This window comes from Lupinus angustifolius, chromosome LG01, assembly GCF_001865875.1.
Source record: "Lupinus angustifolius cultivar Tanjil chromosome LG01, LupAngTanjil_v1.0, whole genome shotgun sequence".
NCBI lineage: Eukaryota > Viridiplantae > Streptophyta > Magnoliopsida > Fabales > Fabaceae > Lupinus > Lupinus angustifolius.
This window is the reverse complement of record NC_032009.1, coordinates 23,037,128-23,053,311: the sequence shown is the minus strand read 5'-3', so window position 1 is coordinate 23,053,311 and position 16,184 is coordinate 23,037,128. Positions and strand designations below refer to the sequence as shown.

General features: G+C 33.1%; 2 protein-coding genes across 2 annotated transcripts; one reads left to right on the top strand and one right to left on the bottom strand.

Annotated features, from left to right (window-relative positions):
* LOC109356627 (GPI ethanolamine phosphate transferase 3) lies at window positions 1,499-9,298 on the bottom strand. Its single transcript, XM_019600041.1, has 19 exons — window positions 8,985-9,298; window positions 8,349-8,470; window positions 8,123-8,212; window positions 7,925-8,044; window positions 7,699-7,782; window positions 7,476-7,553; window positions 6,675-6,800; window positions 6,483-6,572; window positions 6,023-6,058; window positions 5,869-5,924; window positions 4,874-5,006; window positions 4,112-4,556; window positions 3,930-4,021; window positions 3,135-3,684; window positions 2,799-2,931; window positions 2,620-2,661; window positions 2,311-2,467; window positions 2,138-2,221; window positions 1,499-2,039 (listed from the first exon to the last, which is right to left on the bottom strand). Exons 1-19 carry the CDS (start codon window positions 9,259-9,261, stop codon window positions 1,902-1,904), a joined length of 2,853 nt encoding a protein of 950 aa, XP_019455586.1. The 5' UTR covers window positions 9,262-9,298; the 3' UTR covers window positions 1,499-1,901.
* On the top strand, window positions 11,219-13,450 carry LOC109356616 (rhomboid-like protein 14, mitochondrial). The gene is made up of 2 exons (XM_019600031.1): window positions 11,219-11,631; window positions 12,430-13,450. The coding sequence occupies exons 1-2, from the start codon at window positions 11,419-11,421 to the stop codon at window positions 13,216-13,218; spliced, it is 1,002 nt and encodes a 333-aa protein (XP_019455576.1). The 5' UTR covers window positions 11,219-11,418; the 3' UTR covers window positions 13,219-13,450.

Below are 16,184 nucleotides of genomic sequence, written 5' to 3'. Positions count from 1 at the left end.
GTAGTACTATGGTATCTATGTATATTGCTTTCATTGGTCCCCTATTGCTGCTGATATGCTACAGAACTGTATGTCTACCACATATTTACATAGCAGTTTACAAAGTAATGTATGCCCCCAAATTCTCTTACATTGGAATTACACACGGTATAGAGTAGAGATCCTCTCTAGAATTGGAAAGTCCAATACAGATACAAATCGAGTTGCATGAAAGAAAAAATTCAATAGTTGAAATTTTAATTATTTTTAATAAAATAATATTAAACAAATTTCATCTCTCTTTCTCCTTGATATTCCAGTACACCATGAAGGATTTATTGAAAATGATTTTAAAAAAGTTTTTTCACTTACTTCCACCAATATATATTTTTTATTCATATCATAAATATTGTAGCTTATCCAATATAATTAACCAATAATTAAATTAAAAGTCAATGATCACCCTGCAAATTGATATTTCTCAACCACAGTCTTCCCCTGATTTTCTATCTCTTTCAATAACCTATTTAAAAACAAAGAAGAAATAAGTAGGTGCAAGACACAATAAGTTCTTAGTTATCGTATAAAGATTTGATTTTTACTCGTTAAAAAATCGGACATTAGTTATTCCAAAAAAAACAGATATAAGTAGGCACACAAGAGTGTCCCAGTGAAAATTCCCTAGAGTATATCTTCTTGTTGTACATTTAACTTTAAGGCAAATAAAATAAATAATTGAAGCACACACTGCATTATAAGAACCCTGATTCTTGTTCATGCCAGCACTATTGCCCATTTGATATTTATTTGTTTTTAGTATACCAATTACAAATATTTAATTAAAATTGTTATGACAAACATCCAAACAGGGTACATTACATAGTATCTCTGAGTCATTTATTGTTATGCACGTGATGCTTTCTGCTGTACCAAAATTGAAAAAACACACCACATGCACATTGTATATTTTATATTAGTTTTAACACTGAACTTTGGAGTCACATAATAATGAGGCCAGTGATGAATGTGGAAGAAATAAATACCATGAGTCTAAATCTGCAATATAAAGCCCAAAATAGAAATGAAATGCTAGGTATGAAATTGAATAAGAAAGGGATTAGTTCCTCAATATCGGATGAGAGTATATCCTTGATTATACAAAATAAAAGTGCAAGAAAAACTTGAACCCGCGCATTAGGATTCACATTCGGATATATATAACTTGGAGTTGAAATTGGTTCTTTGAGCAGCATTTCCTTGTCAAATGCTACACCATTCATGTACTTGTACCATTTTGCACAAAAGGGATAGATAACAAAGTTAAACATGCTAAGTAATAAGTATGACCAAGAACCAAAGCCAAATTGACTTGTTATCAAATTGGAAAAGGGTTTCAGCTAAAACTCAACCGGATTACCTTCTGAGACATCATATTTATGTACTGATTACCCTGGCAACATAATTGCAATTAAATTGGCTATTATTTTCCCTTTCAACAAAACCCCAATAAAAGCAAGTATAAGTGTAAGCCACAAACCACTGTCATTAATTTTGGAAAAAGAATATTGTTCAGAATATCAATTGAAGTAAAGTAGTCAATATAAAATTCACCTGAAATTTTACATATTTGCATTATATCACAAAATTAGTGATTAACAAAATTCACTGCCTAGGGAGAACTACAAACTGAAGTGCCTAGTACCTATGGCCCCATATGCATTCACTAAGTATCTATCTCTGGGAGTTAGGTGTAGGAGGGGAATAAATGAAAATTGAAGGCTTCCGAAATATCTCGCAGACGGATCCAAAGTAAACAGAAACTCATGAGCCATTCTAAAATAAATAAAACAGTTTAGACCTATTCAGGAAACTCAAAAAAATAAAACTCAAATATTGTGAAATTGATCTATTAAGTATATTCTTCAACGACCTGAAGATTTCAGGGATGGATCATCCTTCCCTTGAACAAAGTAGTAAATTGAGGCAAAACATATCAGAACATCTGTAAGAATAAGACCAAACACATCGAAAACAAACTTTGGAGCAAATAACCCCCAAACCTGCAAAAACAAATTGTAAGCATTGAAATATTGTACTAGCCTCAAATATGCAGAAATGGAACAGTGGGAAACATTTAAGTAAAGAAGAGCGCATTTACCATCAAGTGCCGCCTTTGAATTGTTACACATAATATCGTAAAAGTCATCATAACTGCTGTTATGAACCCATATGTTGAATACATCTACATAAAACATTGAATGGTCATTGGGCTGAACATAAGATGCATTCAATGATTAACTAGAGGATTACTTACTGGTAAAGGAAACTCACTTGTGATAATTGTGTGAAAAGAAAGTGTTTTCCTATATTAGTCTGATATTTGGTTGCTATAAGTAAGGGAAGTCCAAATACTGGAAGGATGATGGAAAACCCAAAGGTATCAATTGTAAGGAGTATTGCTTGGCGAACAAGCATAAATTCTTCAAACCTGAAAATGAATTAGTACTTTGATTATTTATTTACCAATTGCAATGGTAATACTTGTTTCTGTATCGTAAGAGTTCCATCATCTGACTCCACTAGCATCTTTTAATAGATACCCTGCACAAGTAAGAAGGATGCATAAAACTTATTGTTTACCCTATAAATGCAGCACCATAGCGGAGTCCATCAAAAGCACACCTGAAAACAATATCGTAAAGTTTATTATAAGACCAAGAAAATGCAGGACCAAGAAAGTTGAAGACTCATACACAACCTGCAGGGAAGAAATAATGAAATTTAACTCTGAAACCAAAACCATGAAAGTTGCATCATACCAGTGACCGCTGCAGAAAAAGAGACATGTGGCGAAGAGGCTCCATTGCATCACAGGAAAAGGACCAACAGAGAAACTTCTCTGATGTTCCTTATTATCCTCTTCTATATTGTTCAACCTCATAATACAGTAACCTGGAAGGAAAATTCATAGACAAGCGAATTTCTTCAGAAAAAGAAAAAAGAGCAAGTAGCTTGGTGCTCATGAATTTGACCACTAAATGACAATACCATGCTGATTCACAAATATTAGAGCATAAATAAATCCACATATGCTTTTGAAGAATTATACAGATTTAGCAATTTTATACAACATAAGCGAGGAAAAAAATGAGCACCTCCAGATATGGACGCAAAAGCAATCATGGGACCCTGTTTTCCTGAAAGAAGGATGACAATTGAACTCCAGGTAGATAACATGGCTGTTGTTTTTGCGACTAAACTTGTCTTACAATCCAAATAGTTATCCTTAAATAGTTGATGAAAAGCCATGAATATAAACTGTCCCAAGGCAATAGCATAAACAATTCTTGGAATAATATTTCTTCCAATGCTTTCAGGTAGCAATGCTACACCAAATCTGTTACTACTGTCTGTGATCCACTGCACAATTATTAGCATATAACTCAAGATAGTGCCCAGTATGACATACTTCCATGGCCAAACAGAGAAGCTTCCACTGGTAGCCTTGTAAAGCCAGAAAGCCAACAAAACCAGAACAAGCATTGGTACAACTTCAGCTGCATAGTCCCATACAGGTAAACCAGATACTATGTTGAGGATCCATGAAGTGTAACCTTTCATGAAAGCAGATGTAGCAGCCTGCTTAGACAGCCCAACTTCAATGACAAATCGGCAAAAGGTGCTCAAGAGAAGGAATCCAACGCTCTGCAGAATGTATATACATGTAGAATGTTCAAGAGCCATTTTGTGAGCATGTTATAATTTATATGTGTATCCCAAATGTATTGTATCCTGTATTTTTTAAGAATATGGGTATCGATGTATCGGATATGTATCGTGTCCAAATACTTGTATCGGTATTGGTGCTCCATAGCATTGGCATGAAAAGAAGTTCAGGTATAATCATTGGCTTCTAATAAAGGAGAAAGAAAAACTAGACAAATACATACTTCCATTAGTAGCTTATCCTTGATAATTGATTGGCGTAACGCCACAATCCCAGATGTGCTCAAAAGAAAATTTGCCACTTTCCCTTCTTCCACTGACAACAAAGTTCATGTGAAAAAATGAACATCAATTGTAAACACTCTGGAGAATTGAAATGGAATTATATGTTAAACTTCACACTTACAGATATAGCTGTTTGAAAGGAAACTGCATGCACGTATTCCCAATAAAAAGATTGAAAATGCTACAGCTGAGGTATTCCAAGAATCTCTAGATGATGACGAAGTTAAACTATGCTGCTTGTTTGCCCTTACAATGGCAAGAAATTGAAATATAAGTGATATCAACATGATTCCAATACCAGTTCCCATCAAGTTTAAATTAAACTCAGTCCATTTTGAGCGAGCTAACTCAGCAACAGTAGATAGAAAATTAAAATATGCATTAATCTGCCTCTCAAGTACAGGAACTAATGTATTGCTGCCATTGTTTCTATCAATCAGAAGATGTTTGGTGGAGTGAGACCATTGATCCTCTGCTTGAGCATAAACACTTGCTATTCGGGATACGTCATCATGGGAAAATCCAACAGCTGATGAAGCTGAGTAAGCATCTATATATCTCTTCACCTAGACAAGGAAAATACATCATTGAGACGACTAAATGATTTTCTCTCTCTACGTGCATACACACTGTCTCGATCCTTCCTGACTGTTTATATCATTTTCAGAACGACCATAATTAAACAACCAAATAGTGATGTTCCTTGAATCATAATCAAACCCTTTAGGAAGCATAACAGATGTGAATGTAACAATGCGACACTAAATTTACTGACATTAACGTCCATTTTTTTAACTTTATAGCAAAAACATATAGCAACAGTAGAAGAGTTGAAGAATGGTAATTTGGAATTGAGAACAAAAGATTCGAGGCAAGTGAGTACCTGCCAAGAATTTATGCACATCGCATTAGCATAATTCTGCATCCAGATATCTGATTCTGACTGCTCTTGAGAGGCACCCAAATTCTGACTCCCTGCTCCTAAAGCATACAGTTCAGGATTGATTTGACCAATGCTGAAGAATGAAAAACATTACCTTGTGAGTCTTAAGATAGTTCCTATGAAGATATGCCATAGCAAAATGGAAAACTAGATATCAAGATAGAAGCTTCCAGATTAAGCAATGATTCAAGGCTCAGTGTTGCGAGGCTCCCACTTAGTGGAGTCTAGCCAGAAATACAAAGGCATGCATGGGATTTAAAGTTTCACTGCACTTTATAAAGCAAGAATGCACCATTTTGGTGCCATATAGCATGTAGAACATGTGTCTGACACAAATGCTTCTACGACACATTCAATTATTAAAATTTTCCGACTCCAACACGGCTACAATATTATGAGTATTCTACAAATTTTACAATCTCGTACTTTCTATATTGTGTCACGTGCCCATGTCAATAGATTGCTGGACTTTACTGCAGGAATTGCAAAGGTGCATGATGCATCATTTCATTTATCATACATATGTCTCCAAATCTAAATGCTGGATGATTAGATAGACTTCTAAGGCACAATAGCTCCAAATCTTTATATTTTCATTTGTTCTCTTCAATTTTTTCTGCTATTAAAAATTGATTCCCCTTAAACTCTATGATTTTCTGTCAACATCAAATAGCACTTAAAACTGATACTTTCAATTCAAGCAATAACTACCCTATGCTCTTGCAAATAACCTCAACTCAAAACATGAAATACTAAATCAGAAATTATGAGACCAACATAGACTTCAATACCCACAGCACATCCCGAAAAACATGAAGTGAGAAATATAATGGTCGGTTAAGTCAATATTTACAACTAATTATACAGGGACACAGGTATAACCATATAAGACAAAAGTAGACAACAGTAACATAGACATGATGCTTACACTGCACCTGCCATAAGGGAAAGGTATCCCTAGCAATGCTGAAATTGTGACTGCAAAGTCAAGCTGTAAAGGATGGTATGGGCAAATAAAGCAATAAGTATATGAAACTTTATAAAGGATGTTCATACATAATGCCATTACAGCTGAATAGCTTTACTAACCTGTTGCATAGAGCTGATACAAACATTCTTCCCGTCCTGATATGAAAAACAATATAGGTAATTTACCCAGAAAAAGGTTTTAAATATATGCACATAAATATAATCAATTTACTATGTTTTATGACCATGAGAGTCGGTAGAGTAACAGCCTAACAGAGACCACCCTGTCTATGATTAGAATGATAATTTACAAAGCATATTCATTAACTTAGATATATTAGCTAATGTATAAGAATTTAATGTTGCTTTCTGGTGGCCTCTCAGTCATTTATTTATCCATAACTATATATCATTCCCAAATCTCAAGAATTGTTTACCCTTTCTGTAGCTTTAGCATTTAGCATGGCACTATGGATGCTGAGAATATGCAAGAGGATCCCAAGATTGTTGGAATAGATCAGAAAGAAGCTTGGAGACACTAGCATGTATAAGTAAGATTTTTTAAAGGGAGAGTAAATACCAGATCCAGTTGACAAGAGTAAGTATCAAACTCTGGTGGCACGACAGAAGGAGGCTGCTTAAAACTCATGGCAAAAATGGCAGTTTCCACCTGCAAGATGTCATAAAAATATCTTAAGTACAAATTTAGAGAGGGAGGGAGAGGGAATATAATCAAGAAACCATAAACAGACACAATAAGTGTAGTAATCACCTCTTCAGAACTCCCTCCGCCATGATCACCATTCAAGGTTTGTCCATGGTCACCCATTACCACAAGCAAAGTATTCTCATGTAAGTTCCCTGGTCCAGACTGATTTTCCAGCACTTCAATAACTCTCTAAACCAAAATTAGATAAGTCTGTTAAATGACTAGACTTGGGAATCGGCAAAGACTACCAACTAAATTGAACAAAAATCAGATAAAAAGTATGACCATCATACAACCAACATGAAAGGAATGGTGCCATAAACTTTGAGGTTTTGTCAGGCAGCAATGCATATAACTAAGAAAATGTTGGATAACTGAAGCAGCAAACATAAATAAAAATCTAACTAATTAACAGAAAAACCTAAAGTGCCAATCGGGGCAAATTGACAAGGAAAGGATGATAGGGATAATACTATAATTAGACCTGTTATTAAACAGGTGTATGTTAGGCGTCGGTTTAGAGGGAACAGGGATAACTAACTGCATGTGAGCGGTTATACTTTACTAAATAAGAGACAGTTTAGTCTCATTAGGGGGATTGGGAAGTTACTTGTTTGGTGGAACTGATTCAGTGGGGAATCAGGAACTGGTTCATTGGGAATCAGAAAACATTCTATATTTTCCAATATACTTTGTATTTCTGTTTCTGTAAATGATAGTTATTATTATGTTCTTCAGATTCTGAGAGAGTTGCTTGTGAATTATTGTGTTCTTCTTCCTATTCTCTATACTAGTTCTATCAAAGGACAAACCATATAGGATACAGCATAAATATGTGGCAAAATGATGAACTAAGAAAGTTACCTCTAATACTTTATTGTATTGCTCCAATTTTTCTATCATCGGAGTGGAGTCAACACCAAATATATGCCCAGCATGATCCTGAACCAGGCAGGAAACCATACAGAACATGGGGAAATTACTTATCCTAATGATGCAAAATGAGAATAGAAATGATGGGGCATATAAATATATAATAAGACATTGTGGTTATCAGGTATACATTACGGAATAATATCAAACATACCACTCCAAGAAAATGTGCAATAAGAACATCCCAATCTTCTTCATGTAAGGATGGAAATAGGTGGTCAATGCATCCATTGTCAACCTAGAAGATAAGCACCATTACGGCATAGTCATTGAAATAATAGACAAAAAGAAAATATGTAAGCCCCTACAGCTCAACTAGCATGTACGGCAAGGATAATAAGGCTACACCAAAGTCACAGTTAATACAATGTGTGGCATACCGTATGAAGATCTTTGACGTTAAAAGACGGGTATGGATACGATCTTTCAAAATGATGAGGAAACAATTGTGTCCACGTATCATCCCCCATCATCACAACTTTCTTCCCATTTTGGACCAACTGTAAATTCATAAAATTAACAATCAAACTCATTTCAAACAATCCGCATTGCAAGCGAAGAGGGAAAAAGGGGGTGACCTGATTTAAGAAGTTATCTTCAACAATTGCAGGTGCACCAAAGCTATTACCAACATCCACAAAAGTTGGAAGTCCACCGGTCGTCAAACCCTACAAAAAGGGAATGAAATCAAAGCTATCAGTTGAAAACATTAAACACATAATCTCATATTGTTACGCATTCATAATATTCTAGATGCTGTGAAAACATTACAATTTCAACTGTAAAGTGATAAAATGAAATCACCTTCAAGCGCTGTAAACTAGTGGTAGGTGGATCAGCAATGGCTTTGAAAATCCTGGCTGAAGAAGGGTGTGTAGATGCCGCATTCTTCAAAACTTGTAATTTATCCATCCATGCTTTTGATTCTGTCACAATAACAATACATATAATGAAAATGAACGTTATAACACATAGTTGTCCTAAATAAATAATAATACTCAAGGTTTTAAATATCCATTGCATTTGTGGTTTTTCAAAGGTTCATGTGTGAGTTGAGTTTTGGAGGCAAATTGAAGGCTTATAGCCATGAAATATACTCGTGGGACAGCTCTGAAGCCTCCCATTTTCCTTTCCTTTAACTCCAAAATCGAACTCGCAAACAGATAATAAGGTCTGTTTGCGAGTTTAGTTTTAGAGATGAGGGGATGGGAAATGGAAGGTTTCAGAGTCGTCTCGTGTATTTCATGGCTCTCATACATCTCTTTTCTCTTCCTTCCTCTTCAAAATTCAACTCGCAAATGCAATTGCAGTCGCCATAAGGTTTCGGCAACTCACAAAATCACATCATCATTGCCTTAACATATCGACATCCGTAACGAGTCGCGGACCCAGATTTAAAACTCGGATAACAATTTTTTCAAAAACAGTAAGATATGTAACCTGGAAAGAAGGTAGAAGGAGCAAGGAAATCAAATCTGAGAGCATCGAGAACAATAATGACGATACGGTTAACAGAAGGTTTGGTCCAAGAAGAAGAAGAATTGGAATCAGGAGAAAGGCACGGAGATTGGCGAAGATCAGAGGAATGAGAATAAAAGGGAAGTTCGGTTCTGGTGAGGAGAAAACCTCTGGTGAATAGAAGAATAGCTACAAGATGAAGAATCAGTGTTACCCACTGCCACCATATGTATCCCCATTTTCCTTTTCCATTCTCCATCTTCGTTACACTGGAAAACCTCAACTGTTGCTCTTGGTTTCTTAATTCCACTCATCTTTTTTAACTTGGAAACTAGTATTATTTTTGTACTATCGAGCGTATTCTCAATGTGAATAAGCAATTAAGGAATATAAAGTAATAAAATTAAGTTGATTTCATATGTTTTTGTAATTTTAATTTAAAATCGATCAGCTTTATCAGTAAAATATAAACTAAAATCGGTCAATATGATTGATTTGAAAAGTATGAATGCATAATTGAATTTGAAGAGTATGATGGCATTAGAGGGTTTGAAGAGTATAGTTGCATGTCAATTTTGTTGTATAATCATTATAATTATTGTATCATATAGGTATATGGTGTGAATTCTCGATTAAACTAATTGGTATGATTTACACAACCATGTTTTAAGGTGATACAAGCTTATCTTTTATAGTATGAGTATGTTATTGCGGATTTATAAGATTCATTAATTAGTTTATTTGAACAAAAACAAACTAGTTGCTTGTATTTATAAAATGAGCATATAATTTTATGGGATGACTTAAAGATCCACATTTTATTAGTCATTCAGACTTAACTTATAAGTTTAATAGCTTATTTCATTTAAAAGTGTCACACCTTATAAGTTAATGTTAACAAAATTTTATTTAACCAACTAATGTATTAACTTTAAACTATCTTATGAATTTTCAATGACTTGACTAACTTATAAACTAGTTGATATAAATATGGTCCATAACACTTATGTTCAACTGGGTTGGTTGTACATTTTTAATTGATCTAATCTAGAATTAGCTTCTACAACAATTTCATAATTTTTAATTAGTCCCTAAATTAAAATTACATATAGTTGACCTATGAACTTATTACTAACTTTTACGGTATGAAACAATGTAGTGTAACCTCATAATAGTAATTATAAGCCAATAATTAGAGTACCATATAAATATTATTTTAATATTTTTTTTTTCTATTTTAAAAGTTATCAAAACTATTATATTACCACAATAACAACACTTTGAAGATTACCCCTATATTACTCGACTAGGGTAAACCATGAAGGCCTCCATTTTGACACCAGGCAACAATTATCAATGTTGCAAGATCACACACTCTTCATCCTAGTAGGAAAAAAATCAAGTAGTTTGAGATTGAAGTGTTCAACCATAATTTCCTAACATTTAATATGTATACAGAAAGTGTAGATATTTTTTACACCTTTAACAAATCTCCACCATTTATATGCTAATTAATATTAACTTTCAAACAAAAGTATTACAAATCAACGGTGGATAATGTGTCAACAGTATAAAAAAATTATACTATCAGTGCATAAGGCACAATAAACTTCCATCACGATCAATCACATTACCTAATATTTACATGTATTTATACGGCTAATGAAGAAAAATTTATGATTCCATTACATGCATAACTTATTTTTAACAAGTATTTAGTATGTTTTTTTGTACTACCAAATTAATATTTCTTACTTTTTTTTTGGTAAAGAACTAGTTTATTTAGTGTGTGACTATCCTCTCAACAAGTGTTACTCATAAGAATTGAAATCTTAACTTTATTTTTGTTATCATTGGATATAGTAGATCTTATACTATTAGACCAAATTTTATTGGTAGTATTTAGTATGTTACATGATACTTTCTTAATTTATACAAATATTACATTTTTTTTTTAAATAATACTTTTTAAACTAAATTAAAAATATTTAATATTTCAATTTTCTTGAATTTAAACTGAATTTTGTAGATCCATTTTTCGAGTGGCGAGTAAATAAAAATTATTTTATCTCATACAACACAATAAAAATAAACAATTAAACAAATTCTAGCATACATCTTGTTTCTATGTGATTAAAAAGATAAAAAATACCTAATTTAAATATCATTCTAGAATTTAAATAATATGGGAGTAAATATATTTAAGTTCAAAATGAGCATGCTTTGGTGACGGAAGACAAGAACGTGAAGGAAAGTTCTGGAATCATCTTTGCGCAACGCAATACAATGAATACACTTCAATAATAACGACAATATACTTTTCTTACAGAACAAGTGTGATCGTTCTATTCAATTATTACTAGTAAAATCGTGTTTCTGCAATTAGAATCAGAATTGAAAATTAGGGTTTTTGAAAATGGATATGAGAATTGGAAGAAGGGTTTCAAGAGGAATGTTGCCACTGTTAGCTCTTCAAACGTTCAGTGAATATTACAGATCAGAGAGGAAACCTCCGATTACTGCTGCTCTTATCGCTGCAAATACTGTAATTTATCTCAGACCCGCTTTTTTGGAACCTTTCATTCCACCTATTGATGAGGTTTGGTTTAATCCTCATCTCATACTCAAGGTTAGTTTATTACTTTTTTGTTTTAATTACTTGTTAATTCATAACCGAAATGAATTAGTTACCAATTTCTATTGTTTTTTAAAGTATAAGCACTCACAATTAAACTTTTAGATTATAGACTTTGAAATTTTGTGACCAAAATTGTATATAAATCTTGATGTATTGAACTTGGGTATAATTTGGTACATTTCCGTGGTTGTTAGCATTAATCTCGTTAGGCGGGGTCGGTTAATTGGATTGAATGATGTCATAATTTTGTGTCATAGTATAACATGTGTAAATTGTAATATCCTGTGAATGAAAACATTTGTTGTATATGTTATAGTTTTATTGGAAAATAAGAGCATACACGCCTCAAAGAATTTTATTTTAAGGGCTTGAGGTTTGGAGGGAAGGGAAGGGAAAGGAAAGGGGAGGCTTCGAAGTCATCTCACAGACGTATTTATGGCTCATAAGCCTTACGTTTCTCTTCCCCTCTAAAATCCAACTCGCAAACAGACCCTAGAGTTTATCATATTTTTTAGTTCGTGTATGTGCTTTACTTTTGGACTTGCAAATGAGAAAAAAATGCTAGAACTGCCTTTCTTTCGATTTGTAATAACTATAATGGAGGAGAATTTTGATCCAAGGGGAGTGATTGGAATGTGAAATTATCTTTCAAACCTTTTCAGAGCTTATACAGTTCATTCATATTCATAACGTGCAAATTGGAAATATCTGGTCCTGGTTCTTGAATTTGTTATGTCGTTTTTGACTTGCCATACCTGAATGTAATGATAATTCTGTATGTTCTTACAGCACAAAGACCTGAAGCGATTCTTCTTGTCAGCATTCTACCATATCGGAGAGCCTCACCTAGTATACAACATGTTATCCCTTCTGTGGAAGGGGATTCAGTTGGAAACTGCCATGGGAAGTGTCGAATTCGCTTCTATGGTTGCTTCCTTACTTGCTTTATCCCAGGGTATCACTCTAATGTTATCCAAATCATTGCTTCTGTTTTTTGACTACGAGAAGCCATACTACAATGAATACGCCGTTGGCTTCTCTGGTGTCCTCTTTGCCATGAAAGTTGTTCTTAATTCTCGATCCGAAGATTATAGCTATGTACATGGAGTTATAGTTCCATCACGTTATGCTGCTTGGGCTGAATTGGTTCTCATCCAAATGCTTGTTCCTGGTGTCTCATTTCTTGGCCACCTTGGAGGCATACTTGCTGGGCTTCTTTATCTTCGGTTGAAGGGCACTAATTCAGGCTCAAATCCACTCACTATTCTCATAAGAGGTCTCACTCGTGCAGCGAACTGGCCTCTCAAGTTTTTACGTGACTTATTTCGATTTCAGCGGGGACGGATCTCCGGTAGGGGAACTGTTGGTGGTAACCGGACAGGGAGTACAGCTCAATCTGGTGTTTGGAGATGCCAGGCATGCACATATGACAATTCTGATTTGTTAGGTGTATGTGAGATGTGTGGTACTGGTAGGACTGGGAATGGTTTATCTTCTTTACAATGGAACCATGATTCTGATGACATTCCTTTGGATGAATTACGTCGCCGGAGAATTAACAGATTTGGTAGATGGTGATGGTTTTGAGCTGCAGCCTCCAGTGAATAATACAGTTGAATGTGGAAATTTCATTTCATACATATTACATCATTTTGATTTAGGAATTAGGACATAAGTTTGTTGTAGAACTATAACAATTCATCCCATCCCTCTTTGTACTACCGCTCTTTGTACCTCAAGGCTCACTTGCCATTCATGGCTCATACTGTGTCAAGTTACCTCAATTTAGTAAGTTGCATGACATAATTTGGCATGACATCATTGGAAAGACACACAGACACAGTAATAGTAAGTATGAGAGATGGTTTCTTAAACTCCTGTCCTGTCTGCCTGATTTGTTTAACTTTGTTTCCTTTTACTTATCTGCAGACTCCATGTTTTGCATCTCCAATGGTTTCTTAGTCATTCTTATTGAAATATTCTTGTTATGTTCTCCACTGTGATATTTTTATTTTATGCATTTTGTTCTTAAATAAAAATAGTGAGAGAAATAAGAACAAAGAGAGAAAATAAAAAAAGTAGATGTTTGGTTAAGAATGAGGCATGTTGTGGACACAAATAAGAAGAAGAATGATGTTTGTTATTATGAAAAAAAAAAGGTAGATGTTGTTCTTGTTTCGTGCGAAGTTATAATTAATCATAAAATAATGTATAAGACTTAAATAAATAAAAAATGAAAATGTTGTTTGTACGGATGGTCTTATGGTGCAGGCTTGTAGATATATGGCTACGGGGGAGTTAAGTTAACATAAAAAACAAGTTAGGTGATAAATTGAGAGTGAATAATCACTTCAGTGATGGTAAATTCAAAATGAATAGAATAGCTATTATTTATAGGTAATGGTTATTTATTCTCTCATTACAATATTTTGTAGATGCAAATTTTTAAGAGTAACACAGTGGTTTGTTCTCACATTATTCTTAGGGTTTTAAGAACATTCTTGTCTTGCTTGCTGCATATTCTTATAGAATAACAAAATGTTACGGTTTGTGTGGGCCCTCATTGTATGGCAGAGCCAAAAAGGGAAGAATCACAAATAGATTCGAGAAAAGAAAATAAAGCATAATCAATGAGTGTTGATGGTATATTTAGATGATACTGATGAATAAGGATCTCTCCGTTAATGCAGAGACAAATATTTAATTTTATATGTATTTTTAATGACAAAAGTTTATTTCATTATATACTAAATGATAAAAATGTCTTACCATACTATTGTTTATTTTATTTTTTGTAATATTTATCTTTTCATTAATGAAGAAGATTCTTACTCGATAGAGACGAGAAAGAGATGGTGAGTTAAGGGGTAGGGATTGATGGTAGTGATGACTTGGAGCATCCTCTATCCATTTCTATGTTTTTCATTAGTTAGAAAAAACAAAAGTAATATATTTTTAATTTTAATTTTCTGACTACTGAAAAATAATAAATATATGGAGTGATTTTAATATAGAAGATATGGTTCCCGTTGAAAAGTGTGAAAGGGAAAAGAATGAGTTAATGAAGAGAAATTGAGAATTAGATTAGTGATGGATGTGGGTGAGGAAAAATAATTATTTAGGAAAATTATAGTTATTGTGGGATCCAAATAAATATATAATATTTTGTCCTGCATATAATAATAAGAACATTGTTTCTCTTCGTGGGGAAAAAGTGGTTGACATTCTTAATTTACTGAAAACTGTAATAAATTATTAAATAATACTGAGACTCAAATATAATTTAAGGTATTAAGTAGTCTAAGATGAAAAGGAAACAATAAGGTTTTACAATTATGAGGCCAATGGGTCAAAGATATAATTCAAAGTTAAGGCAAGGGAAGTTCAAGGGGTACACATCTGTTATCCTGTACTGTGAATTATTTCATGCCCTATGGGCATGTGATTGGTTAGAAAAAATATATTTAAGTTAAAATTTAATTATTAAATATTTTTCTGATCAATCATAAATTTATGGTATATGAAGTGACACAAAGTGTGGGACAACAAATGTGTTTTGGAATATTAGGAGGGTTCAAGTTATTGTAAAAGATCAAAAACTTTTTCTTAATTAGTTATTGCTTATGTTGATCAATTTAAAAGCCGTCCATACCCTTTTTTGTCCCAAAATTTATTTTCCTTTTTGGATTTTGTCCATGGTATCAAGTTTGGTTGAAAAATATTGTGGTTGCGTAATGGACTTAAATATTTAAAAATTAGTTTAGAGGGAACGAAATCAAATGTCTTCTTTTATTTTAAAAAATCACTTTTAACAAAAGAAAAACTTTTTTAGAACCAAAAATATATTTCGTATTCCTAACTACTTGAGTGAGTATCAACAAGATATTGATCTAGTGGTATAAAATTATGTTTGATTCTTGAAATGATCAAAAAATTAATGATTCAATTCCTAGGATTTACACTTGTTGAAATAAACAGTTACATACCTGAAACAAATTAATTCATTATCCAAAAATGTAAATAAATACATAGTATAAAAAAATGGCAATATCTTTGTCAACCCATGATTAGAACTCATTACAGCAAATCTAAGACTCATTTATATTTAATTAATAAACACAAAAGTTACTTAAGTCTTTAATGTTGCATCTAAAGTAATATCCAATGTAGTGATGACAAAATATTCAACGTTACCTAGCATGCATTAATCCTTAATGGACAACATGGGCGACAAGTAGGCTTAGGTTTTTAAAAAAAATGAGCTAAAATTTAATTATATTGTCATATTATATAATTTAATGCCTCAAAATTTTGTGATATAATGTAACTCGTATAAATTCATATCAAGTTTTTTTTTAATCTATCTTACTTCTTTATTTAATTTCTTTTTTATTTAGATCTATGGAATTTATTTCATTTTTGATCGATGGTCGCGGGTGGCCTATTAATCCATTTTAATATAGACTATGAGAATTTGCCAAAAAAATAATAGATGAGACGTTTACCTCTACTTTAAATTTATGAATATTTTATACGGCACAAGA